This window comes from Lithobates pipiens, unplaced genomic scaffold (genome assembly GCF_037356315.1).
Source record: "Lithobates pipiens isolate NorthernLeopardFrog02 unplaced genomic scaffold, aLitPip1_a1.2 Scaffold_19, whole genome shotgun sequence".
Lineage (NCBI taxonomy): Eukaryota > Metazoa > Chordata > Amphibia > Anura > Ranidae > Lithobates > Lithobates pipiens.
In genome coordinates, this window is record NW_027507764.1 from 442,896,297 (window position 1) to 442,910,104 (window position 13,808).

General features: G+C 36.8%; 1 protein-coding gene across 7 annotated transcripts in view; it reads right to left on the reverse strand.

Annotated features, from left to right (window-relative positions):
* Positions 1-713: 713 nt before the first annotated feature.
* The window catches only part of ST18 (ST18 C2H2C-type zinc finger transcription factor), a 322,431-nt gene continuing 309,336 nt past the window's right edge, over positions 714-13,808 (reverse strand). For 3 of the 7 annotated variants that reach the window (XM_077492678.1, XM_077492677.1, XM_077492676.1), the window contains 2 exons: positions 8,804-8,947; positions 714-6,300 (listed from right to left, as the gene is read on the reverse strand). In XM_077492678.1, coding sequence (XP_077348804.1) covers positions 6,160-6,300; positions 8,804-8,947 — 285 coding nt within the window. In that variant the 3' untranslated portion in view covers positions 714-6,159. The remainder of the gene's footprint in view (positions 6,301-8,803; positions 8,948-13,808) is intronic. The other 4 variants (XM_077492680.1, XM_077492679.1, XR_013277656.1 and 1 more) reach the window with 3 other exon arrangements.

A 13,808-nucleotide genomic window follows, 5' to 3' on the forward strand; every position in this document is an offset into this window, starting at 1 on the left:
TTGTTAATAAACATCTATACTGTACTTACTATTTCTAAATCATAGAGGCATTTCACCGAAACAACATTTTTGTTCAGGTTGACCTGGCTCACAATTGGTGATCTAATTCATCCCAAAGGTATTCAGTAGGGATGAGGTCAGGTTTCTGTGCAGGCAACCTATGTTTTTTCACACCAACCTCACTGGAACAGGAGCTAGAACAGAAGTGGGCTTACCCCAAACTGCTGCCACAAGGTTGAAAGAACACAGTTGTCTAATTGTAGAATTACTTGTGCTTTTCATTGAAAACATCTGAAAATGATAATTTGGTTTTAGAATGCAATGTCTAACAAGTCTTTATATAGAATTTATGGTACAGTGTCCTCAGACTTTGGGCCATGTGCTTTAGTTTCCATAGACATATGCCTTTTATATCTCTTTTGGGTAATAGAAAAGAAGTGGAGTGCCATAGAGTTACACTTCTGTTGTCACACATCTTTGAAAACCAATATTGCCTGTAGCTGTATTTTTTTGTTTGTAAAAGGAAAGACAGTAATAAAATGAAATGGCAAAAACTGTAAAAACACAAATGGCAAATATTTCATTTTCTAAGCAGTTATGTCAACTTTTAGAAAAAAGTAAATGTTTTAAATGTATTTGTTCAAAATGTATATAAATTATGTTTAAACTGTATGTCTATTAAACACAGCAAGACAAAATGAAGCTTGGTGTTTTATAATCAACTTTATTTTCTAACATCCACCAGTTGTACATCACAAAACACAATTTGTTGCTTTGAATGTAAGAAATATTAATTTGTGAAGACACAATATATAAACTACTCCAGATAAAAGTTGCATACATTGCTCCATACAAAAAAAAAATCTAATTTACAGTGTTGCTCACCGATGCAATTTAACACAAAAATCAGTGCACATTACATAGGAAAAAATAAAAAAATAAAAAAAAACACATCAATTACAAAAGAAGCAAATTAATAAATACAAACATATACTACCAAACACCCTTAGCATCAGACATAAATTAATAATTAAGCCTTAGCAATAAATACATAGGTCAGTGAAATTTATTTTTCTTAACTTAAATATAAAACACATTTAAACATGTAGTAAATTAAATATTAACAATTGCTGTGATTCCTGTAGTAACTACTACTTCCCTGAATACTCCCATTGTGTAGATGCAAGATCTCAGAAACCTTCACTTGTAACATGTAATAGCCACAGTTGTGATTTTTAGGTTAGGTTTGTTGAGATACAGCACAGGCATTTTAAACTCACCACTTTTTACAACAGAATCTGCTTAGGACCTCAGTGGCCCTTCAACCTGCCTCCTAGTGACTCTTTCACCACAGAGACCTATGTCCAGGGTCAGCCTTAAGTTATTTGGTGCCCTAAGCAAAATCTGAATATTGTGTCCCATGGCAAAAGCAAATCTTGTCCATTAGTATAGGCCACATATAGCTAAGGCCGTCAATGCCCATGTCTTTCAGTTATTATCAAAGCCATAATAATGTAATTATTATTACAGTAATAAAATTGCTTTGAAGCATTCTGACACAGTTGCCTGAACTATAGTATATACATACATTCAATAAATCCTAATTCTCTTCCAGGTACTACTTGGATAAGCTATTTTTCAACTAGACAATAATGGTCTTTGAGGCATTTTTCTCTGTCTACTTGGCTCCCTCTGCTACTGGGCCCAATGGCAAATGCATCAGTTGCTATGGCTATAGTTACATCCTTGGGTATTCTTTGTGATTGATAGGGTTGTCCTTCACTTTACAAGGTATGTAGACATAATGTAGACTTAAATATGAATATATTAGATCTAGGTAGATGAATCAGAAGCAAATTCTGGCACTTTTTTTAATATCAAAACTTAGGTAGAGACAAGCATTCTTTAAAATGTTTGCAATGGAATGAGATGTTTGGCAACATTACAAGAGAAGTAATAGAGCATAAAAATAAATCTCCACTTCTATCTGTCTACCTTTGTAAAATAAGTGCTACTGTATGTGTGTGTGTGTTTGTATATGTAGCCCAAACTGAGTACATGTGTGATATTAAATGAATTGTTTTCCATTTATGGACTAGCAACTTCGCTAAGTAAAGCTTTGGGGTGCAAGGTCAGAATACCTGTCTGTCTCGTGCTACATAGCCAACAGAAGTCCTTGTCAGAAGCCAGATAAAGCAGTTCTCCTGACAATAAGCAAAGCTGTTAATTTGTCAGTTTGGGTCCATCTACAAGGCCTGCACCCCTATTGTGCCTCTTTTATCTCTTTTTTGCTATGTGAAAATGCTACACAATATGTTACAATGTGCAAAACAGATCTAGCACCATGAAATGACATTAGGGCTCAGATACACTCGATATTTTTAACCAATTAACTTATTGATGGCATTGTGGTTCATATAAGGCAGTTTTCAAAAAGGGGTAATCTCATGCTGTTAAGTGAGTACAAATCTGTGTAGCTGAGCCCTTTTTATTGATGGATATCCATAACACATACAAAACACTTTAAAGATAATTTATGAAGTGCATAAAAAAGTAAGAGGCAATGCATTGACTTTTAATGCATCTTATCTCAAGGAATAATTATCGCCTGTTTATATGCTACTGAGGTTCATCCACATCAGGAGATTCTCCTATAGATGCCCAAACGTGCTCATTGTCAATACCAACTCTTTAAATATGATCAGTTGTAAAAAATAGCACATAATATTGCTTATGGGTATAAGTGTTAGTAGATGTTAATTGGTCTTGCAGCCAGGCAGGAAAACTTTTTACTAAGTGCCCTATTGTTTTCCATTGTGTAATGGTAATACAAACACCAATGCAGACAGTCTACTTCTAAAACCTTTATTCCCCAAAAAATTGATTAAAGGATTCTAAATAAATGTACAGGAAGTTTACTATCTCCAAGGGATCCATAAAAATTGAGACCAGTTGGGAATGAAAGAATGAAGAAGCACCTTTACCAACCTGTGAATCTAATTCAATAATCATTGCACTCAAAATCAATAACTGTCATAATATCCAATGTACCATGTATGCACTGTCAAAAAAAATTCATTTGACTTAGATACAGCACTGTTTACATTTCCTTTACCTAGCTCTACCTGAAAAGTAAACTTTTTTCTTAGCTACTTTTTACCCGGTAGTCAGAAATAGATTTTCAACTTGAGCCAGAAGATTGAAACTTCTCAAACCAATGCTTTATTGCAGGCAGACTTTCAGCTTTTGGGAGATACTTGACAAATTAATTTGTTAGTGCCAAATTAAAAAAGAGAGGCATGCTTGCATTTTAATACACCACTCCAAGCTGAAGAGTGAATATGATGGTCTTGAATTCCATTTTGTAGTTATTAGTTGTTTTTATGCCAACTTAATTATCAGGGAAGTGCTTAGAAATTAAGTTTTGAAATATTTATCATGAATATATTTTAGAATATTCCCTTAAATATTGTTTTGAATAATTTATTATGTCTTGCTAAAATGTTTCACTATTATCACATGGCACATTTTGAACTGTAACGTAATCTTCATATTGCTACGCCTAAACAGTGATTGCTATGAAAGTGACACAAATTGTGCATTTTATTAATAGGTTCTTCTTCAGCCAGGGACCATTGGAGATATGTAACATTTGTAACACATGTTTGCTCCCATGTTGTGTTGATGGTCTAATAGTAATTGACCTTTCCAATTTCAAAAAAACAAGTGCACCAATCAAAATGAGATAACCTGAAGTACTTTTAGTATTAAACAAACACATGTTGAACTAACTCATTTATACTGAGGCACATATGCACAACAAAAGTGCATACACAAGGCAGTTTAGCTGGTATTTTACATCATCTTTCAAAAATATAGTATGTGGAAAAAATACACGGGAAAGCACTATAAGCATATTTAACTGTCCTAGTTTCTATAAATTTAGTATTTGTACACAATTATGTTATCCGTAATAGTGCACCCTCATGAACTTGGCATATTGACATATGAAATAGAAGAGAAAGTAGATTTTTCTAAAGCAATCTGGTCATCCTAAATTAGGATGTTGAAATCTATTTTGGGTCTTTTTAACTTGCAAGATTGTACTATCAGTACATCTTTGGGGAGCAAAACAATGGCAAAATGTTGTGTCTCTAATCAGTAGCAAATGGACCTTTGGTGTTGCCACTTCAAAAAGGTGGAATGCCACTGGCAAAAAAAAAAATACCAGTTCCTCTGTAAAAATGGGAAACCCATGTCCAAATGCCACATAACCAATGCTATCACTAGGGAAAGGTGGGATCAAATTATAGTTGTTTATAATCTTCACATTTTCATCATCTGATGGCAATAACATTGAAAAAAACAGGCAACGACTGGGATACCTTTGACTTCTACAAACCTCAACCGATATCCTAAGTTGACATCATTCAAGAGAAATAGGTGTTAGCTGTGCTGGATTATTTTATTAATTAGCATATTGTCCACCTAAAATCTTTATTTTTCTCTCCAGAGGCACACCAACATGTTGTGTTAATGTGTTTTATTTTACTCTCTTCTAAATCTATGTACAGTTGATGGGAAAGGAGTTGTTCAATTGGTGGGTAATTTTACAAGAAATAGTCCCAAATCTTCATGTGCCACAGAATACAATACTTGGACATAGCTGGTCAGACAACTTGGATATTTCCATTCAGCCATCACCAAGTGTCAATAGTGTATTTGAAATCACCTGAACATAACACTATGGTGAAATGTGCATGTGCCTTCAAAACATGTAAAGAAAATTTAAAGAGGATTGGCTATTGATGTTGTATCTTGTGACTGTATAACAGTTTAACAGTTGCTTTTTATAGAATGGATTTATTAAAATAAATGTTGTACAACTACAACATTTTATCAGCCAAAACAAATGTTCATTTTTTTATGAGTATGTTAGATAGATACTGTATATTTTAGATTTATCCAAGCCCCAATATCCCAATATCTGTATCTGTTTTTTTTCAACAACTGTTTCTGCAAAAATATGGAAATTCCCATAGCAGAACCTACTCTCTCTTCCATCACTCCTGTGGTAATTAAGCATAAACATAAAAGAAGCAAGGGAGTGAAGCCCATGTGCACCAGCCCTTATTTACAATCTAAGAAAATTGTGGTAATGAGAAAACAGTTTGATTTGCACAAATAAACTACAATATATAACCTGTAAAAATAAGTCATATTACAATATTGAGTTCTAAAGGATTACGATTAGATTGCCCCCTTGTGTGGAAGAAGACTTAACTTTTATATTTCTAAGAAAACATGCCAGTGAAGCATAAAAAATCCAAGAAACAAAAACTGTAGTGTTATATGTCTTAATTTTCTATATGCTAAAGGCCATGAGGTATCATTTATGAATTATTCAAGTGCTAGCAAGAAATCCAGTGTTTGACACAAATAAATAATATATATTACAATAAACAACATTAATTTATATGCTACTAATTATTATTGCTAGCATTAGTCTAAAATAAACAAAAACATTAAATAAAAAAAAAAATCTTTATATGGGTGGCTATCTGTTATTTTTAATCCCTGATCTCATGGTGCAGCAATGCTACTTTTAAAACTGATATTAAGGATTTAAGGGATATAGTCGATAGTACCAAAAATATAATAATGACCTTCACCTCATTTTTTTTTCTGTAGTAACATGCCTTTTCATTTCAGATTTTTCCATTGTTATTTACAGAATCACCAATCATTAAATCTGTTTAAACTCCACTCATAAAATAACTAAGATATTTGTAAAAATATGGTAATCCTAATCAAATAAAAAATTCATCAAAAGTTATGAACAAAACGTCTTTTTGAACTCAAATAAATACAATTTATAAAAAATAGTTGCAAACACCTTTTTACATTCACTATACAAAAAAGAGTGCAATAGAGAAAAAATGAGCTGAAATAAGTACATTGGAATACACTTTTAAGTGTGGTGCTGTTCATTTATACAGTCACTTATTTTAGTTTTTGATTTATGACTGCTGGGAAAGTAAATAGTGCAGTTTTGGAGTACATCAATCCATAATTTTCATTGTGTTGGTAGACATACTTCAGCAAAATACCGATGGACTTTTCTTTTTTATATTGCAGTGCCCAGCAGCTTTTTGCATACTATACATGAATACCCTTCACTGCCTGCTTTAAATTTTCCAAGAGCGCTTTGCATTCTGGGGAATAGTCCCGCTCCATATTGCTGTACATCTCAGTGAGAGTATTTACATAGGCCTCAAAATTATGTTCACTGATTGGTTCCTAATGGAAGAAACAAATATGGATTATTACAGCTCAAGTTTATGTAGGTGTATTGCAACAACATCAAGTCAGAAGCATGTAAACAGAAACAAATCTGTCTTGCAAGTTTCTATCTAAAGTCAAAACTTTTGGATAGGCCTCTCTTTATCCCATTGGGAGATCACCCATCACTTCCTGTTGTGAAAGAGAAAAATCTCCAAAATTAAGGAAATTCCATCTCAGATTGTTTCCCTGGAACAGGTCCATAACTCCCTTTATTCATTTGGTGACAACTTTAAAGTATTGATTTTTCCCTCAATTTCAGCCCCAGTGACATTTATCATCAGGACAAATAAAGAAAGGATGATGCTCCCTAGCAAGGACATGGACAGAGATTCCACTGTATCCCAAAAAAAATGTTTTGGCTTTAGATACAATTTAATGTAAGCATATACAGTACAGGAAAAACAAAAGATTTTGACAGATTATTAATCTGTGATTTAAAAGTCAATGGATAAAAACCCTAATCCTCCTAGCACCACATTGCTTCCCATCCACTTTCAAGAGGTCATTCAATTTGCTATCTTGCCCCTTGTGTATATAGTTGAACAATAGTTATCTGTATACATGGGAAAAGGAGGTGCTGCTCTTTGGGAAGAGGTAGAACTTTGTGGCATCAACTGATACATTCAAGCATCTTATTCAAGCAGTTGTCATGTCAGGTAGTGGGATTGCTTCAGCCACCATTTAGAGCCCGTAATATGAAGAAAATTATGATATTTAGAACAATAAATTGGTTTCTGTGATTAATCCAGAAAATATTTCTTTCCGGCAGTACTTCTGAATGCAAAATACTTAAATTTTGTCCAAGAAAATTGAAGGCATAGGAATTATCTTAGTAATTAGGGCAGCCATGAGGGGTACCATTTGGTATATCTTTATTGGTCACCGTTTTGGCAAAGAATTCCAAGTTTTAAGAGGTTTACAACAATTTGACTTTGCCATACCACTGTCTCATTGTTATAGGAAAGTGGCGTTGGGAGTTGAGAAGAGTATCTAGCAGTATTTTTTATGAAACCATTAAAAAATCATAATGCTAGTATACCCTTCTCAACCAGTGAGGCGTTCACTTCCCATCAATACATTATACACAAAGTTTGTGTGAGCTCTGTAACTATCATTACTGTATGCAATTCATTTTTTACCTAGAAATAGAAACATTTACAAATTAAAACAGTCCTATTCCTGTTTCAGGGTTATAACCAAGCCAGATGTATTATGCATATATCTGTGTGCTTGTTTTAGGAAGTTAGGGAATAAGATGCATTGTGAGACGGCCCTACATGAATGGTTGATTTTTTCCTTTATTATTCTGTAAAATTAAGAAAAAAAATCAGAAAGATGAAAGTTGTCTACTAGTTCTATTTGACAGATCCTGGGAGCAATTCACCATAGTAACAAGCAACTAACTGAGCAGGTACTTAGCAGATGGTGTATACATAAGGGTAGCAGGCGTGAACAAGTTGTTCATCAATAGCCTTGGTATTACATTTTCAGATCTGACTCTCCATGTACAATTGCACAATAATTGTTGGTCAGATACAGCACAACCACTACACCATTTATATTTAGCTACCAGATGGACAGTTGTGTTTTGCAGTAGTTTAGCTTACAACTATCCACAGGGCTTAATAAACACAGGGCATAAAAGTGTTTGTGTGGGTTTCCTCTGTGTATTCTGTTTTCTTCTCTATCTTTAAACTTACTCATAAGTAAATCAGTGTTCACCAAAGCTGACAGCTGACACTAATGTTTGCCATTCTTTATAACTTTTACAGGGGACATTAGACTGTATGCTTCATAGTGGATATGGCCTTAATTTATAGTTTAGTGGTTTCTCTATAATTTGATGAAATGTGTAGGTGCTAAATACAGTAAAAAAAATGTGGAGGAGGAGTCCTATCTTGAAGATGAAGACTGTGGGGGTATAGCCCTTTGAATCTGTGGTACATAATATTCTTCTGGTAGAGAGGCCATAGATCCCAGCTTATAAGTTAAGTGAGCATTAGTGTATGAAGAATGAAGCCATGCAAGCAATATCAATGCCCATGACATGAGGTTAGATTATCTACTGTAGACTGAGCTACTGTATGTTCAACAGTTTCAAGTCAACAAAACAGCATTGTCCATGACAACAGTCAGCTACACTCAGACATGCCTGGAGTTAATTCTTCACCCATAAAAACCCTGATCTAATATGCATTCTACCGATCTATTTGTTAGATTGATAATTCGGAGTGTCATTACTTCTGTCTCAGTGGTGTCTGTGGGAAGGTCACAACAGTTCTTAGCCTTGACATTTTTAAATATCAGGTCCATAGTATCATGCATGCACTTTTGGACAAAATATGACCTAACTTTGCTGATATTCTTTTAAATTTGTGTTTCACAGCATACAGATGACTTGGCGCATATCAAGGATGCTATCATAGGTGGATAATGATGGCAAACTTTATAGCCTTACCATTTGTGGAAGCTGTATATCGGCAAGACTTGAGATAAGGGCTTGGCTCAGACCAGCCAACTCCTTCAAAAGACTTTCATTGTTCTGCTCTATGAGTTTGTTCTCCTCCTCTATTGTTTTCAGATTTGTCTCCATTGAAGAGATCTAAATCAGAAGATTTTGAGGGTTACATGGGAACTATGAAATTATGGCCTGAATGAGAGACAAAACTACATAAACAGAGATTAATGTATTCAAAGACCTGTAGGAATGATGAATAAGATGTACTTTCCCTTTTTTAAAGTGGCTTTAATTGCCAGGAATATTCCCTATGTAGGTTTATTCCTAAGCAAATAAAGTTATCGTGCTGAGCTTTTGATTGAACTTGACTGAACTTGCAGACAAATGGTCCAGTAGGGCCCAACGTGTGAATAAGCAGGAGTATATCAGCTAATGTATAGCATACAAATATACAGTTCCACTTCCAAGAACAACATTCAACACCTATAGTAACAGGTGTTATTTTTCTGCCCTTTCAAATAAATTGGCTGCAGTACTTTCCCTTTAATGGAAAGTTGAGGGACTCTACATCATTGGCTTTTGTTTTCTTATATTTGTATATAAGATTTTGTTCTTAAAGGTGTTTAAAGTAAAAAACTGTGAATGGATAAAAGCATATAAAGTAAAGAATGTTTAGAATAGCACTTTATGCATGTAAATATACCCAGACAACTAACTGTGTACTGGAAAAATAGTTTACCACTATACCAGTTTCCTGGTATAGGAAACACAGGACTATTTACAGGACTATTTACAGCTGCTGTTAGGGGTATCTGATGTTTTTTCAACTGCCTCCAAACGCCCCTCCATGTAAGCCTATATGTCCATGCACACATAAACTGTCAGAGGCATTTGCATTTAGGGGGAGTATAAAAAAATGACAGGTTGTGCATCCAGGAGCAGAGGCTGTTGAGCTGCAAAAATAAAAAACACCCCTAAATGCCCCTGAACACTGCTAAACCCTGCAACAAGCTGTTAGCCAGGTTTAGCTTTTTAGGCATTTTTACATTATAGGGAGTGTTTTTACTGAAAAAAGCCAAAAAAACGCTAATACCCAAAAACATCCATAGACGGCCATAAACGCTATCCAAAAATGGGGCTAACAGCGCGTTTTTAAGGGTGATTTTTTTTCATGGCAGCAGCATTGCAGTTTTTTAAACGTCATGTGTGTATGATGACTAAATTTGCTACTTACTCATTTTTAAGTTTGCTTATTCATTTATGCAAAACTTTTCTCCCAAAAGGAAAAACTATTTTTCTATCAGGTCTCTTTCAGACAACAGGCAACAGTTCTTACTTCCATCTGAAAAGCAATCCACAGCAGATAGGATGGTATTGCAGGGACTGACTGGCTACTGCTGCCTCCTGAAAAGTGATCCACAATGGATGGGGTGGCATAGCAGAGTCAGACACATGTTACTGCTACTTCCTGGCGCCTGTTTTTTTTTTTTTTTTCTTTTTTTTTACTGTTTTAAATTGATCTCAAGGGGTGAGTTTGAATGGCAGTGTTGTGTGTCAAACTCTGCAGCTTGAGTTAAAAATGCCACAGCCATTTCATGTGAACAGCCCTATCAGGCTGTAAGATTAGCATTTAGGTGGGTGGCCAGTGGGAGCTAAAATCCTGGGTCAGCCACCTGTTTTTACTGCACACTTCCCCCAGCCACATTGGTGAAAGAGCCCTAACCGCTTAAAAAGTGTTAGCTGGAGTTTTAGAATGGAAGCTAGAATCTTATTGCCATGCGCAGGTGCTTCAGATTCTTGCACTCCAGGCCTCCAGCAAATTCCCCTCACTGTATGTATGGTGGCCTGATCATGATCAAGTGACTTTGTTTGCAGCACAGGTTCATGTTAGTATTAGTTTCAATCCAGGAAAGCCCGGAGCGAAAAGAAATAAAATGAAGAAATAGCATAGGGCTGGGCATGACAGTGTTAACAGGGTGCAGAAGTGCGAGGGCTTGCATGATTGGAGGAGCTTGGGGAGGAGGGGACAGGAGAGTAAAAAGGAGCTGGCCCCTCCCCCAGGTATCAATTCAGCGTACAGGAGCAAGCTTCCCACCCACCCTCCCTGTTTTGCTTTCTTTGATAAATTTGTCTTCTTTTTTTTTAACAGATTGGTTTGTTCTCATGATGTCGTGGTAGCTGGCGGGTGTGTGTCTTTGCAGGTGAATGAAGAAACCTCGGATAAGGAGAGTCTGGGACCCATGGTGGTATGGTTCCCGATGGTGGTATTCCAGCTAACGGCGGTTTAACTGGAATTTGGTTAACGGGTGCACTGCGGTCAGTTGGTCGTCTCCGAGCCAGTATGTCGGCGAGAGGCCTATTATCAGATTGAAAAGGTACCGCAGTGCATTACGATTATTAAACAGATGGTATGTGGAGTGCCTGCAAAGACCAATGCAAATATCAAATGTTGATGATTATGTTCATTTAAATGTATGGATTAATAAAGGGGCTGCTATGGCCAAAGTTTACTCCAACCTGGTGTGGTCTCTATTAATGGGAAAATGGTAAGGGGGCTGTAGCAAGCATTGGTCAGGCAGTATGGAAGCACAGTACATCTGTTATACAATAGTCATGTTATTTTTGTCCTTTATTACATGATCAGGCAAATCTGATAAACCACTAATATCGATCACTACATGAAACAATATGAAGAGATAAAGAGGTCATTGCTACCCCCCAGGTGAATCCTGTGTCACTACATGTTGCATGATGACAGGTAGGGATAGGCTCGATGTCCAACTCGAACATCAGCTGTTCGTAGAATTAACAAACATATGGGGCGCCCACGACAAGTTTGCACGCCACTGAGCGTCTCATAATGCACTGTGAGTTTGCAGTGCATTGACAGTTACTGATTGGCCAACGCATGCACCTGACCTGTGTGATTTGGCCAATCATAGCATGATGTGCTGTGAGAGCCATGATTGGCCAGAGGCAAAGGCTTTTTTACTTTTTGCTATAATATATATCCCCCCCCCCCGCCCCCCAAAAAAGTAAAAAAAATTCTTTCTTCATCAGTTTAGGCTAATATGTATTCTCCTACATATTTTTGGCCAAAAAAATAGCAATAAGCATATATTGATTGGTTTGCACAAAAGTGTCTACAAAATAGGGGATAGATTTATGGCATCATTTTTATTATTATTTTTGGCAGTGATCAGCAATTTTCAGTGGGACTGCGACATTGCAGTGAACAAATCGGACACTACTGCCACTTTTTTGAGACCATTGACATTTATACAGCGATCAGTGCTATAAAAATGCACTGATTACTGTATAAATATCACTGGCAAGGAAGGGGTTAACACTAGGGGGCGATCAAGGGGTTAAATGTATTCCCTGGGAGGTGTTTCTAACTGTGGGGGGACAGGACTGACTAGGAGTACAGAGAGATTGCTGTTCCTAATCACTAGGAACAGACAATCACTCAGTACTTCCCTGACAGAACGGGGATGTTTGTTTACATTGACAGATCCTCGTTCTGACTCTCTAATTGCAGGTGGTCAGCGGACATTGTGGACGCCGGCTATGTGCATCGGCTCCCCTGTGACAAGTGCCTGCTGTAGCTGTTAAAGGGACCGCCGTACAGCTACAGCGATTTGCGGGCTGTGGTTAATAGGGTTTGCATATTCGCTAGAACTTTTTACCAGTTTGAGGTGTTCTGATGCGAACCGAACCGGAAGGGGCACGGCCCATCCCTAACAGGTCATAACAGGTGGTAGAGACTTGTTAATATGTTTTAGATAAATTACTAGGTAAGGTTCTAAATGGAAACCCTTTGTCTTGCGTTACAGATAGTATCTTTGTATACATACCCTGTATTGTGACAGAATATAAAAATACAGTTACTATAAAACTTTAAATAAAAACAGAGCTCTTCATTATGCCAATTATGTACTAATCCCTGCAGCTGTCAGACTATGGGGGGCTATGTTCTATTGAATTATCCTTCCCTAAACTAAGAACAAAAATAATGCCAATTTTCTCACCAGCGAGGCTGCATGAAAATAAACCAGAACAGGACTCTATTTACCATTCCTACATACATTATGCATTGCACTCATGGTTAATATAAATGCTTTCATAAATAGCTACAAAACTATTTTACTTTGATTGGATTAAACTAACGAATGTTTTATATTCTACCAATATGGGGAATTAAAGGAGGACTCCATGTAGAAAACCAAATTCATGTTATATATGTAATGCAATTTTTTTTTTACCTGCCTTTGATTTTTCTGACTTCTGCCCTTTGGATGCGCAGTTTAGAGTCAAACTTAGTGCTCCATTTCATCAACTAGCTATTATACACCAAACAAATATATGATAAAATCAACCTCTTTAAAAATGCCTTCTTAAAAAACTCATCAGTCATCAGGTTAAGAAACTTTTTCAATATATTTTTATTTGGCTCTAGAAAAAGAAAATACAAAAGCAAACAAAAAGGTTGTCTGCCCCTGACAGAGTTCAGGAATCAAAAGTAGACAGGAGCAATAACAAAGCCTTAAACATAAAAGTTGAGATCATAGGATCCAGGGCCAGCATAAGGCAGCCAAGGCAGTTGCCTGAGTGTGCAAGGAGAGGGGTACCCTCTCCTTGTACCCGGTTCAGCACACTAACAGACAGCGCATCACAACCCTGGCCAGGTGCTCTCAACTTCAAGGCTCTGCCTACTGCACTCCTCCTCCTCTGCCAAATGCAGGGCAGAGAGAGACACCCTCAGCTGGAAGACACCCCCCTCCCTTCAGCTGCCGAGGCAAGGATCACAGGACCCTGAAAAAAAATCTTTCCCACCTGGGGGGTAGCAGAGAGAGGGTCACAAACACCTCCAGTTCAGCAGCACACAGAAACAATTGTCATTGAATTGGAGGGCGTGTGAGATGAGGGGGAGCCCAGGAAGGAACCAAGTGAGACCAGGGGGAGGGCCCAAGACCAGCAGAAGGCCCAGGAGGAGCACAATTGG